Source organism: Panthera leo, chromosome D3, assembly GCF_018350215.1.
Source record: "Panthera leo isolate Ple1 chromosome D3, P.leo_Ple1_pat1.1, whole genome shotgun sequence".
NCBI lineage: Eukaryota > Metazoa > Chordata > Mammalia > Carnivora > Felidae > Panthera > Panthera leo.
The window spans coordinates 17,511,847-17,530,789 of record NC_056690.1 but is presented as its reverse complement, the minus strand read 5'-3'; the positions used below and the strand labels follow the sequence as shown (position 1 = coordinate 17,530,789).

Genomic DNA, 18,943 nt, shown 5'->3' with positions numbered 1-18,943 from the left:
AATATTTCTAGCAAGATAATGGATATAGTTACACCTAGCACTTTTCTGGCGGGGAGAACTTACGTGGTATTTCCAGATGACTTTTACACATTGAATGGGTTGTTTGGATTGTTTTGGACAGAATGTTTTATTTATTTACTTATTTATTGTTTATTTATTAAAATCGTTTTTTAAGGTTTATTTACTTTTGAGAGAGAGAGAGAGAGGGTGTGCACTCGCGCACGAGTCGGGAAGGGGTAGAGAGAGAGAGGGAGACACAGAAACCAAAGCAGGCTCCAGGCTCTGAGCTGTCGGCACAGAGCCCGACGTGGGGCTCGAACTCAGGAATGGCAAGCTCATGACCTAGGCTGAAGTCAAATGCTTAACCGACTACGCCACCCAGGTGCCCCCATTTTTTTTATTTTTTACGTTTTTATTTTGAGAGAGAGAGAGAGTGCGTGTGCATGAGAGAGAGAACCCCAGTGGGAGCAGAGGCAGGATCCCAAGTTGGCTCCATGCTGACAGCGCAGAGCCTGATGCGGGGCTTGAACTCATGAACTGTGAGATCATGACCCGAGCCAAAATCAAGTCACCCAACTGACCGAGCCACCCAGGCGCCCCCACCTTTCCCTCTTTCAAATTAAACATCTTTCTTCCATGTGTGATTTTCCCCACTTCCCGCCGTGGGCATCTCCCCTTGTGAGAAGCGTGGGTGTCTGGACTGTAGGCTGCCCTGAGGGAGAGGACCTTTCACGTACCTTTTTACCAGCCAAAAAGAATTGATCAATTTTCAGTTTTTATAATCTGGATACTGAAAATTACAGGTGTTTGGGGAATATGAAATTATACCACATGCACTTCTAGAAGCTATACTTGTGTCTCTGTTCTGATGCTGCCCCTGTGGCTTCTTAGAATCTCTTGACAGCTCTTAAGGCATGATGGTCCCATGTTTTCTGATGATCCTGTTACCCCTTTGTTAAGGTCTCAGAGTCGTCCTGAACAGCACCGGCTCTTTTTCTCCAGGGATCTTTTGTCTCTGCCCAGACTGTGATGTTTTTAGGTCCTTTATGGTTTGTAGTCATTCCGGCTGTCCGGCCTCCACTGCCACTTAGTGCTGAAGTCAGCGCGCCTTCCTTTTCCCCAACTGCTTCAGGGCTGCTGGGGGTCAGGAAGCTGGATAACTGTGCTTCTTAGATTATGTCTGTCTCTCTGTCTCTCTCTCTTTTTTTAATGTTTTATTTATTTTTGAGAGAGAGCAAGGGGGCGAGAGGCCGAGAGGGGAGAACAGAGGATCTGAAGGGGGCTCGGTGCTAACAGCAGCGAGCCGGATGTGGGGCTCGAACTCACGAACTGTGAGATCATTACCTGAGCCGAAGTGGGACCCCCCCACCGACTGAGCCACCCAGGTGCCCCAGATTATGTGTCTCAAAGTAGTTTTGAATGGGGACCCACAGGGCTTTTTTGTTGTTTTCAGGAGCTTTAGAACGTGGAAGTTGTGTCACATGTTTTGTGAGTGTTCACAAACCACTATGAAGCCACTTTGGTCTGCTTCCTAGTTTTTAATTGTGTTTTGCACATTTGAAGATGCATGTACTCCGATTTCAGACCATCTGGGAGGCGTTCAGTGCGCCAGTAACAGAGTATGCCTGTGGCCCTTTGGCTCTGTGATGATTTTGAAAATCGGGTTCCTTGGTCTTTGGAGAAGGCCTCGTGCAGGGGCTTCATGCCCTGCTTTGGAACCTGGAGTCCAGTGACTCATTATTTGCTTCTCGTAATTATTGTGGACCCTGTACCCTTGGGTTTTCTGAGTTTAGAATACTACTCATAATTTTTACACCTTTTCAGATTGTTTAAATATTGGGAAGAGTTGTGAGGTAATCTATTGAAAATTCCCTTCTCTTCCCTTCTCTTCAGAGGATGAGCTGTTTCATAGACCATCTGTAGACATGACTCAACCATCACCAAGGGTTTCTGCTCCAAGAGCTGCTCTTTTCCTTTTTTTTTTTTTAAGATTTTATTATTTATTTATATATATATATTTTAACGTTTATTTATTTTTGAGACAGAGACAGAGCATGAACGGGGGAGGGTCAGAGAGAGAGGGAGACACAGAACCTGAAACAGGCTCCAGGCTCTGAGCCATCAGCACAGAGCCCGACGCGGGGCTGGAACTCACGGACCATGAGATCATGACCTGAGCTGAAGTCGGACGCTCAACCGACTGAGCCCCCCAGGCGCCCCAAGATTTTATTTTTTAAAGTGATCTCTACACCCCACGTGGGGCTCAAACTCATAACCCCAGGATCAAGAGTCACATGCTCTTCTGATGGAGTCAGCTGGGCGCCCCTCTTTTCCTTTTTTCTTTTGCAGCCTGTATGGAAGCTCGGTACTGGTGAACTAAAACAGAGTAGCTGACGAACTTTGGCTGAGGTCTTTGAAATAAACCCGTTTCAGCGAAAAAGCAAGCCTTGGGAAGACGTACAGTAATTCTCACATAGGCTTCTTTATTTTTTAAGTGTTTTTATTTTACAAGGTTCGTTAGCACAGGCCCGGGAAATTATTTTCAGGTCTTTGAAAAGTGACTTAGTGGGCAAAATGTGTGCAATAAGAATCACTGCCTTTCTGAAGAGTTTAGTTCATCAGTCTGCTCTTAAAAGCAGCAGGGGTGAGTATATGAAAAGTGTAAAGAGAAAATGGGAAAAAAACCCAGGGCCACCAGGTCTTTTCTGTTGTTGCTGTGTAAACATCGTTACACCTGGAGACTTAAAATACAGACTTCTGGTGACAGGATTGGTGCTTTTAATTTGTTCTTTCACTTCAAAGAGTAGGTTTAAAAAGGAATCGGTGTTCAAAAGTTAAAAAATTCTGGGCTTTGCAATCTTTCTGAAGGTTGACTCAGATTCGTAACTATTTTCGTTGAACTCTGTTAGTGGATTCCTTCAGTTTTAATAAATAAGCTTTATAATCACAGTCGTATTACATATTACCTCCTGGCATATTCTGTTTTTGAAGTAAAACTCGATAATCGAAACCTAGTAGGAACATGGTTTAAGATACACTTCTTTTTGAGCTGCAGTATTAGCATCATATGTAAGTTGGGATGCTCGTTGATGTTCCGTTAACATTTTATATGAACTTGTACTGTTTTGGTGGGCACGTTTATTTTGCGATGCATCAGAACAAAAGTTTTGATATTTGGGTATTTCATATCCTGAACTGATTAGAACACTTCTTCTTAGGTCCTAACATTTGGCTCGAGTACGGCCAGTACTCAGTCGGTGGGATTGGGCAGAAAGGTGGCCTTGAGAAAGTCCGCTCTGTGTTTGAAAGGGCACTCTCGTCGGTTGGCTTACATATGACCAAAGGACTCGCCATCTGGGAGGCTTACCGGGAGTTTGAAAGTGCGATTGTGGAAGCTGCCCGGGTGAGTGCCCCCGTCTCTGGGCCCAGTGCTTGCCTTTGAACAGTCGGGGCTCTTTGTAAGTGGTCTTGGAGGAACACCGCTAACAAAATGGTCTTTGCCAGTCCCCTAGTGGGTGGGCAGTAGAGTAAATCGGTAGTCTTTGTGGAATAGCAAGAATGATTTGTTGGACTGAAAAGCAAATGACCCTATGATTTTTTCCTGATGTTTAAAAATACTACTATTTCAGTTACTGGTTCCAGGTGAATTCACAAGAATAACCACGTCACTCTAAAACACACACACACACACACACACACACACACACACACATACACACACACACACACACACACACATATACACACACGTATATATGTGCACATATACACATACATCTATATATGTATGTGTGTATGTGTCGTGTCCAACAGTAACTGCAAGAGATTTGACCCCATCATAATTAGATTTTTAAAACTCTCATTTACAGGATTTTACAGCCCCTCCCAGTGTCCCCTCTCCCCTGTGTGTGTGTATGCACAGAGTTAGTGTTGGCAGTTAGCGGAGCCCGCCGGCAGTTAGGTCATTACTAAAGTGGCGCTCTCCCTTCTTGGTGACATCCCTATTGAAGAGCCTGCAGCGGTGCCTCTAGCTCACCCCGACTGAGGCATCAGGGCCGACGCCTTTGGCTGACCCGGCCCTGCGCGGGCCCTGCTCCCGCAGTCCCCCCTTGACACTCGGGCTTGCCGTCCCCTGTTTCCACGCCGTTCCTTCTCTCTTGCTACGTCCGGAGAGCCTGCAGATGCACCCCAGGTGCCAGCTCCCCCGGGAGTCCTTCCCGCTCTCCTCCCTTCATAACGAACCGCAGCCTCCAAAACCAGCTTAAATAAAGCCAGCCACGGGACGTCGATACCAGTGATACTTCTGTGATGTCTCCATTCGGCCCCGTGGTAGTCATTTGTATAGAATATAGTCCGTATATGCATTTCTTATATTCCTTTTTGCTTTTCACTCCATCTTAAACACTTAGTAGCAGAGACCAGTTTATTTTTGAATCCCTTGCAACGTTTGTCACAATACCTCATGCATAAGAGGTCAGAAACAGTTTTTTACTTTCAACTAAAAACTTGTTGAAATATTTTTTGAAGTAGGAAGAACCAAAAAGTTTGTAATTTACTACACATTTGCTTCTTTAGCCCATAGCTGGCTTCCTTTCCCCCTTTGACCGGGAACAAACCTTTGATTCACAGCTGGAGAAAGTCCACAGTCTCTTCCGGCGACAGTTGGCGATCCCACTCTTTGGTAAGAGAAACCGACGTGTCAGTAGCCGGCCCTTCCTCCGTGGTTTTTAAAATGCCTGGGGGTCTGTCCTGTAATTAGTCCTTTCCTAGCATCCTGTGAGGCAAATGTCGCTGGTGTTCTTGCTCTCAGTGAGAGCAGTGCCACTGTGTTTTGGTAAAAATATACCTTGAATTGTTAATGCTCAAGAGGATTCTGAGGGTCAGCGGCAGACTTCCCGACTCAGTTTCCTATGTTAAGACGTTGGTGGTGGAGAGGTGGGGTCACTATACGGGGTAGGGAAGCTGACCCCCTATATATTTTCTGGGGAAGCTTTATTGAGTAAGGGTTCCATCGTGAACATTTTCTCTTTAGGAGTAATCTCTTCGGTATCAGAATGGGGATTTTCCACAGGCTTCTATCATTCTTCCGGCGGGGGGGGGGGGGGGGTGTGATTTGGTTCAGGAGCACTGTTGACTGGGAGTGTTCCCATCTGAATTTCTTGGGGGTTCGGTAAGGATTTTCCTTTTTGGGTAAATATATTTTGGTAGCCAAGCCTTTGAAGCTCTGGTACTGAGTGTGAGCGGCACCTGGAGGATTTTTCTGGGGAAGAGTTTGCTGCTTCCATCTTGTCTGTTCCCTATAGGCCTGCTTACGCGTGGCAAACCCCTGGCAAACCCCTGGCACTTCTGGATAACTCCTTGAGCCCAGGCATGATTTCTCTTTTCACGTCACGGTTTATTTGGATTTGATTTGACAGATTTATAAAATGGCTGGCTTTCCAGTTGAATCCTTGGGCGATACGCAGAAAAGCCTAGAACTCGGTGGCTTGTAGGTGTCCCCTCACGTACCACCGTGACATGGCGCAGCCCAGTGAGTGGAACGTGACCCTGAGCCTTACTGCCTGGCTCAAGGCCTCGCTCTACCATTTGATGTAACTCTCTGCTTGCGTTTCCTCATCTGCAAAATGGGGATCACGACAGAACCTATTCCATAGAGTTGTGAGGATCAAATGAGTTAGTGGATGGAGAGTATTAGAACATAGGGAGCAGTGGGTGAGTGTTGCTGTTATTGAATTAACTGCTTAGTTAGTTGGTAGGGCTGCTTGGGGAATTGCCTTGAGGCGGAATCTTAAGGTCAAGTCCGGGCCCAGTAGAAGATCCGATCCTAAGAGCTGTTGTGGCCGCTGATGTGGGAGGGGCTGGCAACATCCGAGTCTCGTGGTTTCATCTCTGGTTGGGTTGATAAAACCCACGGCAAGACCTACGGGGCTGAATCCATCTTTCAATAGATATGGAGGCAACATTTGCAGAGTATGAAGAATGGTCAGAAGACCCAATACCGGAGTCGGTGATTCAGAACTATAACAAAGCACTGCAGCAGCTGGAGAAATACAAACCCTATGAAGAGGCGCTGGTAAGTGTTGGCCTCTTTTACGGTAAACGCGTCCCTGCAAACTTTACCCTGATCGATAGTTGCAAATAAAGCAGTATCTTTAAAATCTGTTTTGTTGTGAAATATGTAGAGTGTATAAATGTGTACGTGCAGTTTACATCCTAATAATAAAGTGAACGTCCATGTACCCACCACCCAGGTTAAGAAATAGAACATTGCCAGTACCTTAGAAGTCTCCTATGTGCCCCTCTCCGATTGCTTCCTCTTCCCTCTCCCGAGAGGTAATCACTTTCCTGACTTTTGTGATAATCATTCCCTCGCTTTTCTTTATAGTTTTACAATCTACGAACATACCTTTGATTAACGTGTTGTTTAATTTTGCTTGTTTTTTGAGCTTTTCTATAATGGAATCATGCTGTGTGTTTTCTTTCATCGACCGTGTTTTTGGGTTGTACCCGTGTTGATAAGTATAGTCCGTTTGTTTCCACGGCTATCGAGTTGTGTATGTGTGTGCCTCGATTTGTTGACTCGTGGTTCCTAGGTAGTTGGGTCGCTTTCCCGCGTTTTGCCGGGAGGAGCAGCATGTTTCCGACTGTTCTTGGATGTATCTCTTGGTACACGTGTGAGGAGAGTTCCTCCAGAGCGTGCACCTAGGAATGGAATTGCTGGATCGTCCCGTCCTGTGGGACTGTTTTCCGCGTCATCGGCTGACGCTCCTAGCGGGGGGTTCTCAGCGAACTCGGGGTTCTCGTCGCCCTCACCAGCCTTGGATATCGACATACTCAAATTTTACCCGTTCTGATGGATCTGAGTTGTAGCTTTAATTCGCATTTCCCTGGTTACTGCTAAAGTTGAGCATTTTTTCACATCTGTTGGTATTCAGGTTTCCTTTTTTGTGAGCTACCTGTTGAAGTCTGTGACTCATTTCCCTTTCATTTGTGTTTTTTTTAAATTAATTCGGAGGAACCTCAGATCTTAATCCTTACTTTTGGTTGTATGTATCGCAGAAACTTCCCCAAGTTTGTGATTTGTCTTTTCAAGGTGTTTAATGGCATCTTTCGATGACTGGTTCTTAATTTTACTCTAATTGGATTTATCATTCCTTATCTTACAGTTTGCGCTTTTGTTACGCTTAAGAAATCTCTCCATGTTCCAAGCTCATGGCTGTTCTTAGCTCTGTTTTCTTCTGAAAGTTTATAGTTGTGTGTTTCATGTATAGATCTTCGTATGGAATTGATTTTTGCATATAGCATGAGATGGGGTCCAGTTTCATTTTTCCATATGAGAACCAGTTTTCCAGCACCAATTTTGATCATTCCATCTTTCCCTCGTTGATGTGCCGGCCCACATCTGTCATAGATTAGCTCTCCATTTGTGTATCTGTTTCTGGGCTTTCTATTCTGCCCCACTGGTTTATATTATACTATCATAATACTGATAGTTTTATAAATTTTGCCCGTAGGTGACATGAATCCCACCCATGTTGTTCCTCTTCAAGAGTGTTTTGTCTTTCTTTAGTCCCTTTTTTTTTAAATAAATGTTATTTATTTATTAAGTTTATTTGTTTATTTTGAGATAGAGACAGAGCGTGCGAGCAGGGGAGGGGCAAAGAGAGAGGGAGAGAGAGAATCCCAAGCAGGCTCCACTCTGCCAGCACAAAACCCGATGCGGGGCTCAAACCCACAAACTGTGAGATCACGACCTGAGCCAAAATCAAGAGTTGGACGCTTAACTGATAGAGCCACCCAGGCACCCCTGTTTTAGTTCTTACTGCTTCTGTTGAATAGAATCAGCTTTTCAAATTTTATTTAAAAAGCTGTTGAATTTTTTTTTGTTGGAATTACATTTTCTCTGTAGATCAATTTGGGGAAGAATATACATCTTTAAAATTCTGAGTCTTCCAATCTATGAACGTGGTTTATAGGTCTTTGCTATTTAGGCTGTGTCTTTCTGTAAAATTGTATAAATTTATTTTTGTTTTCTGTATTAATTTTTGTCTGTTTTCTTTATAAATTCTTACCAATGATTTGTTGATTCTTTTGGATTTTCTGTGTTGACCATAGTATTTGGTTTTTGTTTTGTTGACCATAAGTTTGTCTGTAAGTGGTGTTTTTCAGCCTTTCTTGGCCTTAGAATACTTTCAGCTTCATTTACCATGTCTCAGACTTACACTCTTGTGTTCTTGTATTTCTTGTCTTTTTGTTTAACCTGAGAGGCATCCTTGTTAATCTTGCATTATACAGCCCCACCCTGTCTGCATTCACTTATGTGCATTTCCCGTTTTTCTTTGCTCTTTTTCCCGTCTTGCATCGTAGAGCTTTCATCTGGGATCTTTTTTTTTTTTTTTTTTTTTTGCTTCAGATATACCCTTTGAGAGTCTCCTGCACTGGATATTTGCTGGTGACAGATGGTCTCAGTTTTAATTTGACAAGGTCTTTCACTTTGGTCTCCTTGAAAGTTCATTTCTCAGGATGTAGAATTCTCGACTGACAGTAGTTACGTCTCCTGTCTTGCTTCTGTCGTTGGCTGTTAAGAAGTCAGCTTCTTTGATGCCAATCCTTGTTTTTTCTCTGGCCCATTTTAAGATCTCTTTGGTTTTGTTTGATGTCCTGTAATTTCATTACAGTAGGTCCAGGGGTGGATATCTTTGTATTTATCCTTTTGGGGGTTAGTTGGGCTTCTTGGCTCTGTTTTTGGTATCTTGTGGCATAGTAAGGACAGAGACTTTGAGAGCCAGGCTACCTCGAGTTTGAATGTTAGCTCTGCCAGTTACTAGCTCTCAGACTTCGTTCTTAGCCGCCTTGTGTATCGGTCGCCTTGAATGTAAGTGGGTAATAATGACACCTCATTGTGAAGATCACATCCTTAATAGATCTTATACCAGCAAAGGCTTAACCTTCACTTAGATTTTGTTCTTAGTATTTCTTGTTTCTTTGCCGGTTTGCTGATGTTTTTCAAGACGTTTTTCATATTTAATCCAGCAATTTTAAGTTGTTTTCAGTGGCAGTCTGCCTGCGTAACTAGTTTGTCATTACAACTAGAAACCGAGGCTCTCTACAACACCCTCTTTCTATGTTCAGAGCGTGCGTGCTCTCCTGCTGGCCCGCGTGTGCTCTGTCTCCCTTTTTCACATGTAAATGATTGGAGGTGGTTGTGTTTCTCAAAGCGTCATTGGTGAAATCCTCATCCAGTTTGATGTTAGGATCTTCAGCAGAGGGTGGCTGAAAAGCAAAGTTGAATAAGGTTTTTGTCTGAAAAGAATTCGGACTGTTGGTCTTTGGAGCAGTCAGCATTCGGCCTCGTGTCTTCCCTTTTCTGCCTGTGCCTGCGTCCCGGCGGGAGCTGGTATGTGGGATGAGAAACCTGAAGTGCCTCACGGCACCGAAGTGCTCCAGTGTGGTTGCCCTCACTCGCTCAGTAGGCCAAGGAAGGGACTTCTTCGGAGCGATGGCTAGCCGTGGTCATTGGCAAAGGTGTTTCTCCTTCATTTGGTTTCTGGTGGATGCTCTCATCAGAAATCCTGTGGCCTAGGGATGGGTCCGGGAAAGGGTTGATGGAGTCTTTGTAACCGTTGCCGTGGAGAGGCACCCCGACCCTCCCTCTGCCGGTCAGGTTGCGGAGGTACCCGGGGTGGGGATTGGTGATTCCGATTGACGTAGCCAGTCTTGCCAGGATTTAATATGAAGATGTGTTGTGCTTCCTCCCGGTGTCGAGTGGCGCATCTCGACCTCATTGTGCTTCCCCCGCCTTCCCTAGTTGCAAGCAGAGGCACCCAGACTGGCCGAATATCAGGCGTACATCGATTTTGAGATGAAAATCGGCGACCCTGCTCGCGTCCAGTTGATCTTCGAGCGCGCCCTGGTCGAGAACTGCCTCGTCCCAGATTTGTGGATCCGCTACAGTCAGTACCTAGTAAGACGACCTGACTTGTTCTAACTTCGTTTCCTTTTTACCGATTGAGAGTCTACGCGAAGGAACTCAGCCAGGGCGCCGGGAGTCAGCCGTGTGCTGCTCCTCTCTGCGCTCTCCCCTTTCCCTCACCTTCCTTTCGCCCTGTTGGCCGACCCGTGAGGTTCTGCTGTTTCAAGTCCCATCAGACTGATGACGCTAACTGTGGGAGAAATGGGCACGGTTTTCCTGTCGAGGGCTTTGCGACACCGATGTTTTTTTCACTTTGTATTCTGGAGAAAGTGTACACCTGGCACATAGATGAGGAAAGGCGGAACCTGGCGTGCCGTCACCCAGCTTCAACAGTTAACTCACGGCACTAGTCTAGTTCCATCTGTGTGCTTACCTTCTTCCCCCTTCCACGTGAAGCAGATCCAGAAGTCACATCTCACTGGCGAGTACGTCGGTATGTGCGTACGAAAGATTTGAGTCAGGGTGCAAACTGGGTCCATCCACGCGGATAGGCTGATATCCCTTAAAGCTGTTTTCATCTCTGGTCTCCCCTCTCCTCAATTCCCCTTTGCGATTTTTTTGTCGAAGAGACCAGTCACGAGAATTTCTAAGGAAATTTCTTTTGTCAGCTGGTCGTGCTGGAAAGGTCTCGTGGATGGTGAAGCCTGTAACAGTAGCATTTTATCTCCTCACCGTGAACTTCTTTATCGTAGGATCGGCAGCTGAAAGTAAAGGATTTGGTTTTATCTGTACATAATCGTGCCGTGAGAAACTGCCCCTGGACAGTCGCCCTGTGGAGCCGTTACCTCTTGGCCATGGAAAGACACGGAGTTGACCATCAAGTGATTTCCGGTGCGAATGTTTTTGTGGGAAGACTCTTAAACTTTCTGTTCCAAGCCAGAAAGATAGCTGTCACAGAGTCATTAGGTCAGCCTTTCCCTGGGTGTTGAGTTTGGGATATTGGGTATTAGTGACAAAAAAGGCCCTAAGTGGGAGATAACTTGGTTGTGTTTTTGTCTTCTCAGAGCCAAAGAATGCTGACATTCTTTGTGATTTTCCAAGAAGTTGGGTCTTCTCTCCAATCTGACTTGGCCTGGAATTCTCTTAGTGTAGGACATCGTGTGGAATTTACCCCTTTTAGAACACGGTCCAAATCCTGTAGTAGCTTTTCTTTTGAACATGTCTCTCTAGCTCACTTCACTTTGTTGTATCCTGTCATTATTGTTTTAAGTCATACAGTATCTGATAGTCAGTAGAGGTTTTTGTAACAGTCTTGAGAACTTATATCAGCTTCTTTTTGAATTGGTAACAAATCCTGGCTTTTTCTTCAATTCCAGCGACCTTCGAGAAAGCTTTGAGTGCCGGCTTCATTCAGGCCACTGATTATGTGGAAATTTGGCAGGCGTACCTTGATTACCTGAGGAGAAGGGTTGATTTCAAACAAGGTATTTCAATTCGTGTGTCAGATGCGGTTCTGACTTTTTTCTCAACATACGTTTTGCTGAGATGTCCCAGGTTGCCCGGATACATCATGATTAGGCAAATGATGTAGACCAGCCACTGGTAACTGTTTGCCCCCAGAAATGTTGGCTATTGAAGTCTTCTAACAAGTCCTGCTGTGAGTTGTAAAGGAAGAGAGTTAAGGTCCTTCTCTTTTATTCTGGCTCCTGCAGCCTCTTTAGTCTCATTTCTCTCCTCTCTCCCTTCTGTAGATCCTAAATAGTTCTTTAGATAGGACTCCTGTATGTCTTTGAAATCCTTGAATCTCTGTAGGATCCCCTGCCTTCTTCCCTTTTCTCCTCAGAAAAAAAAAAAAAAAAAGCATCAGAAACCCCTGACTTGCACTCATGCAGGTGGCCTTCGGCCCTTCTCCCAGCTGGGCGAGACCCCCTCTGCTGGGGTCCCACACGCGGCACCCCGTGCTCACCTTTGTTGTGCTGTCCGTGATGTGTGCTGTTGTAGCCTTTCTCCCCAGCTATGTGATGAGGGCAGGCGCTGATGCCAGATGCACAACAGGCCCCCAGGAGCTTCACTGTGGGATTTAAAAGATAAAAAAAGACACGGTATGTGGTTTCACGAAGACAAACCTCTTTTGCAATTTCTGACAGACTCCAGTAAAGAGCTGGAAGAGCTGAGGTCTGCGTTCGCTCGCGCCTTGGAGTATCTGAAGCAGGAGGTGGAGGAGCGTAAGTGTGGCTTCGACCCGTTCCCTTTTCCGCTCGTCTCCTGTTCGTGGTGGATGTGCCTTCTCAGTCAGAGGCTCCGGGCCTCTAAATTGATTTCTGATTTTGACTAAGTCTGTTCTTACAGGTTTCAATGAGAGCGGAGATCCAAGCTGCATGATCATGCAGAACTGGGCTAGGATTGAGGTAAACGTCTCCGACACGCCTGTCGGTTCCAGCCCGCTTTGAGGGACGTGTGTGTCGTTAATGTGGCTAAAGTTGGGTCCGAGTCTTAGGTGATGGTCCAGGGTCTGTAAGGGTCTCTGTTACATATCTAGCTCGGTGCACATTCACTGATACCTTAGAGAAAACACTGGCACGCAGTTAAGAAGCTATGCGGCAGACATTGGAACGCCCATCACCCTGCACCTCTTGCCTCCGTCCCTCAGTGCCTTGTTCGTCAGGCTGTACCGGGTGTGGACTGTTCGCCAGGTGTTTCACTGTGTGCTGGGGAGGTAGACCTGCCTCGTGCTCCTAAGGCTCTCATCTCGTGTAGGAGACAGGAGTTTGACGGATAATTAGGGGACACAGTGAATTGAGTGTTCTTGTTGGACCAAGGACCCCGAGTCAAGAAGATACGGAACCCGCCCTTGATCAGCTCACAGAACTGTGAAATTTTTTTTTTTTTAACATATATTTATTATGTTTATTTTTGAGAGAGAGAGAGAAAGAGAGGGAGAGAGCGGGGGAGGGGCAGAGAGAGAGAGGGAGACACAGAGTCTGAAGCGGGCTCCAGGCTCCAAGCTGTCAGCACAGAGCCCGATGCAGGGCTCGAACCCACGAACCGCGAGATCATCACCTGAGCCGCAGTCGGACGCTTAACCGACTGAGCCCCCAGGCACTTCCAGAATTGTGAAGTTCGAAGCACATTTTATTTTCTGAGAGGGGTCAGGTCAAAGAAACGGACGTCTGTCGGGTTCACAGAGAGGTTCGGTTGCCCAAGTGGCACAGCAGGGGGCCTCCTCCTAGAGCAGTCTTTCTTTCTCCGCATTGCCTCAGATGAAACACTCGTAGTTCAGCTTGATAAAAATAAAACACAGTTGTCTAGCTAGTTCTGTCGTAAGTACCTGTGGGCTCCTGCTCTTTGCTCTCAAATAGGTTAGGCAGGCAGCTAGAGGCTTGTCCCCTTGGAGAGGCTGGAGTGGTTGAGCCGAGCCCGTCGCCATGGAAGGTGGCTGGGAATGTCCAGGGAGTTACGTCACATGCACAGTTAGTGGGGGGTTTTTAAAGCCTGTCTGTTTGAGGTGTGTTTTGCTATGGGTGCCAACGTCGGTAAGGTTTGAATCTTTCCTAACGGAGCCCATTAATGCGTTTCAGGCTCGACTGTGCAATAACATGCAGAAAGCTCGGGAACTCTGGGACAGCATCATGACCAAAGGGAACGCCAAGTATGCCAACATGTGGCTTGAATATTACAACCTGGAAAGGTAACTGATCTGGGGGTGCTTTTGGTGGTGCTTGTCAGGGGTAACCCGTCTTCCCTCCCGGCTGACTCCTGCCAGCTTGGGCCTGCTCCTTACCGCAGGCCGGTCCCCCGCCCCCCCCCCCCCCCCCCCCCCACTCCCCGATTAGCCTCTCTTTTGTTGGTGGCTGTGTGTATAATGGGCGAGGCTAGGGAACCGAACCTCCTGTTTTATGCTTGGGCTTGTCTTACAGCCGTGCGTTTCTTTCTGTTTGTTATTTTGGTTTGTTTTGATTTTTGGAGATAAATGTTTTCTGTGACTTTTGGGGGGAACTATTTTTTATATTTGCTTTGGATGTAAGAGTAGAAAATACTAAAAAACGAAGAGAAAAAAACCCCCAAATTTTCTGTAGCGACAGACCCAGAGGACATAACCCCTGTTAGCTAATAGTTTGGGTATGTTCCTTGAGATTTTTTTAGATTGAAATTTTTTAAAAATTATTTTTATTTTAGGGGCACCTGGGTGGCTCAGTCGGTTAAGCGCCGGACTTTGGCTCAGGTCATGATCTCACGGTTTGTGGGTTTGAGCTCCGTGTGCTGACGGCTCAGAGCCTGGCGCCTGCTTCGGATTCTGTGTCTCCCTCTCTCTCGACCCCTCCCCTGCTCACAGTCTGTCTCTTTCTCTCTCTTTCTCAAAAATAAATAAACATTATAAAAAAATTATTTTTATTTTATTCTTTTGAGGAAGCGCATGCACGAGTTAGGGAGGGGCACAGGGAGAGGGAGAATCTTAAGCAGGTTCCACGCCCAGTGCAGAGCCCCATGTGGGGCTCGATCCCATGACTGTGAGATCATGGCCTGAGCCTAAATCAAGAGTTGAATGCTTAAGTGACTGAGCCACCCAGGTGCTCTGTAATTTTTTTGTTGTTGTTTTAAAGAGAATGGAATGATAGCGTACATTATAAATCTCTGAAGCTATTTTAAATAAATAAGATGTGACCAATGATATTTATCACGGGGGGAAGATGTAAAAAATATGACCAGCTTTTCTATTTCATTGTGTCTTGAACATTGTGTGTCAATAAATATATTTGTCTATATATTCTTTTTGAGTATTTTGGATTTTACCCCAATTTAAAAAACAACATGTACTCAAAATAGACAGTTACAAAACTGTGTGGTAGAAAGTGAAAGTTTCTTCCCATCTCATCCCCAGAGATATGACTACTATTAAAGCTTATGAGCAGCACCTGGGTGGCTCAGTGGGTTAAGCATCTGACTCTTGATTTTAGTTCAAGTCCTCACGGTTTGTGGGATTGGGCCCCGTATCAGGCTCTGCACTGACGGCATGGAGCCTGCTTGGGATATTCTCTCTCTCCCTCCCCCTCCCCCCTCCCCCCCCCCCCCCCCCCCCCCCCGGCTCTCCCCTATGCACACATGTGCTGTCTGAAAATAACTAACCATTTAAAAAAAAAAAAAAAAAAGCTTGTTGAATATTCCTCTAGACCAGCAGTTCTCAGATTTTTTGGTCAGGATCCCTTACACTCTTAAAGTTTAAGAACCCGGAACAGCTTTTGTTTATGTGAGTTCTGTGTATTTAATGGACCACATTAGAAACATTGATACATCTTCCTAAGTATCAATATCACTGTATTAGAAAGTGAAAGATTGAAACATAATTTTATTGTCACGATAATAAATTCATTATGTTTAACATAAAGAATATATTATTTATGAATGATTATTTTCCAAACCCCGAAATAACTTAGAAAAGTGGCATGGTTTTGTATTTTTGCGAGTATCATTAGTTTGGGTTAGAAGATTGCTGGATTTTGCATTTGCTGTATTGTGAATTTGCATTGAAGAATATGAAGAAAATCTGGCTTCACGCAGATAGGAGGCTAGAAGAGAGAAGGGTATTTTAGTAAGCTTTTCAGATAAGTATGGATATTCTTTCATACTAGAGCAAGATTCAGCAAGTAGTAGTTTCTTTAAAAAGTTTATTTAGATGTTTTTATTTATTTTTGAGACAGAGAAAAAGCACGAGCTGGGGAAGGGACAGAGAGAGAGGGAGACAGGAACTGAAGCGGGCTCCACACTAACAGCAGAGAGCCTGATGTGGGGCTCAGACTCATGAGTTTTGAGATCATGACCTGAGCCGAAGTGAGACGCTTAGCCGACCGAGCCACCCAGGCGCCCCAGCAAGCAGTTTCTTAATAGTTGCGATGTGGCACCTGAAACCGTATCATGGGATTTCTGAGACTCTTACGCTAATATCCATTGGTCTGTTTTGTACTTGGAATGGACCTTTTACCAAATATGCATGGTTCTGTGACCTGCATTGTTCATGTGGAAAATACTCAATCACTGAGTCACGCAGCTCTACACAGTATCGACACATTTCATAATACGGTATTTTAAAAGGTATCGTTTTGGTGATCTTAGCAAAGTCTGTTCAGGTGGAACCTGTCAGCCTCAAAGTGGCAGATACGGATTTTCCTAAATCGGGATTTTCACTCGAAAGTTGCGCTGTTAACATGGCAACAGATACAGTTCGTGGTTTTCCTTGAAGTGACGAACCCACTTCATTAATTTTCAGAAATGTCTGCCGGATTCTCAGGTCTCCATAACCATAGGTTTTGTCGCTCAGCTCTTTTCTCAAGTAAAAATGTTGTTTCCTGAGAAAACAAACTAGTTCAGCTTGCCCCCTAAACAAAAGGATCTCTTCTTTGGGACAACCGTCGTACTCGGGTGTGCAGAAAAAGCACCTTATGTGTGCACGTCTCCTTTTGTCCCGCAGGATGTGAAAACTGTGCTGCCTTGATTTGTGCTAAGGGCCACCGTAGCTTTTGCACCGTCAGTGCAGATGTCAGCACAGTGAAAAAGTCAGTTCGTGTTCAGTAACAACGAAAGTAGTTTTGACTTTGCAGATCCCCTCCCTGAAAGGGTCTCGGAGACCCTCTGGGGTGACGTGGATCGTACTCGGAGAACCGCCGCTCTAATTTTTTATTTTTTAGCGTCCTAATACGTATTTATAATATTTACATATGTTTGTAAGTTTTTAAAAAATAGAAATGGGAACGTAGTGTTTCATAGCTGCTGTTACTAAGAGAATATTGTTTATTGGGATGAGCAATCTTTCCACTGCTAATCACAATAAACTGTATTCTCTTAGTAACAGCAGTTACCAAAAGATGGGACTCTGGGCATGAAATCTGGCAGTCTGCTGGATCAGTGATTCTTCCCTTGGGTAGGACAGCATTCTAGAGTTTCTCTAAGGACTTGATCGAGTTATATGGCATTCTTAGATCTCCCACCTGTGTTGCATATGCCAGTGCTGTAAAGGCAGGTCACCTGGTCGCAGACTACTGCCCCAGGTGCATTTTCCAGCAGCATCTGGTTGGTAAAGGCAAGAGTGGCTTAGAAGAAAGCCTTAGCTTTTGACTGGAGGAGAAAGGAGAAAGTATTAGAAGCAGAGTGGTGCAAAGAGCTGTGGGCAGTTCTGGAAGCTAGAGCCTCCTCAGAAGCTAGAGTTGCTGCAGAGCTTCTGATCTTGTGTCGCTGCCTGTGAGAACACGGCCTCTCCTTCTCTGTGCCTGCTGCTTTGTGTCCTGGTGGCAGCCACGGTTTGTTTTCTGTCCTAGGGCACACGGTGACACCCAGCACTGTAGGAAGGCTCTGCACCGGGCCGTCCAGTGCACCAGTGACTACCCCGAGCACGTCTGTGAAGTGTTGCTCACCATGGAGAGGACAGAAGGTGGGGCCCCTCTGCTCTCAGCTTCTGGCTTGGAGTCTGTCCCATTTGCCGGTTGGTCTCAAGACTATAGTCTGAGGACAGACTGTGTACGGGTACAGCCGCTCACATGGCACTCAGTGATTAGAGCGTTGATGGCACTCGCCAGTGAGTCCACATCCTCTCGCCCCTCTTCTGAGAGTCTCTGGGTACAAGGAGGGCTCTCTGTGATGCGTCCTGGCACAGGGTTCTCTTCATTCTTTGCGGTGGGCAAAGCAGCCCTGTCTGCTCACTAGGTACCGGCAGCACTCCTCCGTCACCCCCGGTCATGACAGAGACATCTCCAGACTTGTTCCCTGGGGAGTCAGCTCGCAGTTCAGAGTCCCTGCTCTAGCACAATGTCACGCACACGAAAGGCCTGTTGAGGGGCAAAGGGCTGAACGTGGCCCTCGGTGGGGTGTGCGTCCCTTGTCCTAGCTGAGAGCCTCGGTATTAAGTTCTCAGTAGGAAATTGCATTTATCTATGGGTGTTGATCTAGATTTGGGGTACGAACCCCTCGGAACTGGAAACAAAACACGGAAGCAACAAAAGCAAATAAAAAACACCCTAACATTTATCATTTGAGCAGCTCTTAAAATCCTTCATCTTCGTGTAAATGCCTTGTACCCGTTACATTAGAATGTCTTCTTAATCTTTGCCATGGAGAGCCCATAATAGATCATATTCTGGTTTTCAAGTCTCTTCTAAAAGAAAAGGGATGTTTTAGACATATCTGGGAGGACTATTCACATTCTGAAAGGCTCAAGCCTGCCATAAGGAAGTCCTAAAATGGGGAGCCGACTCTCCGGTTTTTATTGTCTGATGGGAGAGATCTCTGGTAGAGGTGCGGGGAAATTAAGAAAATTTTATACTGTTGCATCCTTGCAAATGCAAAAAAGTTAAAGTTTGCTTCTCTTTCTGTCAAGGTACTCTAGAAGATTGGGATATAGCTGTTCAGAAAACCGAAACTCGATTAGCTCGTGTTAATGAGCAGAGAATTAAGGTGATGATGCTTATTTAAAGTCCTAGAACCTCTGCTAGCTGTTTCGACTGTGTTTCGTATGGATATTTCTTGTCAAAACCTTTGAGGTCTTAAGTATCGTTTGCTCAGAGAATATTAATTAGTGAAACACTTGAATCCGCATTGAAGCCTATCTTGTATCATTTTCTTGGATTGGCTCAAAATTTGAGCCCCAGCAATAAGTATGTAGTGGGGGGGATTTGGGACCTAAAAGTTATTGGGCTATAGTTGAAAGAGATAGAATGGAGCCCCACGTAGCCCGGTGATTGGAACTTGAACCCGTCCCAGTTAATGAGAGCCCCGGTTTTACGATGTGTTTCTTCCTTTTGGTGAGTAATTCCTGGGGACACTGCAGAGCATCCTGTAGACTTGAGACACAGAACCCTAAGAATCCTGGATAAGCCCTGGCCGGGAAAGTTGTGAGGACACCCTCCTCCTCCTCCTGGCGACCTCTCCTCTCCCTGGGGTAGTGAATTTCCACTCCCAAGTCCCCTTTCCTCGCCACTCCCCACGGGTCCGTAGAGTTCCCGCAGTCGCTGCATTTTAGTGATGCGTCCGTGTTCCCAACTTCCC

General features: G+C 45.7%; 1 protein-coding gene across 2 annotated transcripts in view; it reads left to right on the top strand.

Moving 5' to 3' along the window:
* SART3 (spliceosome associated factor 3, U4/U6 recycling protein) overlaps positions 1–18,943 on the top strand; it is a 36,733-nt gene that overhangs the window by 11,213 nt on the left and 6,577 nt on the right. Inside the window, exons 5-15 of one of the 2 annotated variants that reach the window (XM_042911425.1) lie at positions 3,219–3,403; positions 4,576–4,681; positions 5,949–6,073; positions 9,809–9,964; positions 10,666–10,804; positions 11,290–11,397; positions 12,061–12,138; positions 12,263–12,321; positions 13,492–13,601; positions 17,221–17,333; positions 18,276–18,352. In XM_042911425.1, the coding sequence (XP_042767359.1) occupies positions 3,219–3,403; positions 4,576–4,681; positions 5,949–6,073; positions 9,809–9,964; positions 10,666–10,804; positions 11,290–11,397; positions 12,061–12,138; positions 12,263–12,321; positions 13,492–13,601; positions 17,221–17,333; positions 18,276–18,352 (1,256 nt within the window). The remainder of the gene's footprint in view (positions 1–3,218; positions 3,404–4,575; positions 4,682–5,948; positions 6,074–9,808; positions 9,965–10,665; positions 10,805–11,289; positions 11,398–12,060; positions 12,139–12,262; positions 12,322–13,491; positions 13,602–17,220; positions 17,334–18,275; positions 18,353–18,943) is intronic. The other variant, XM_042911426.1, reaches the window with a different exon arrangement.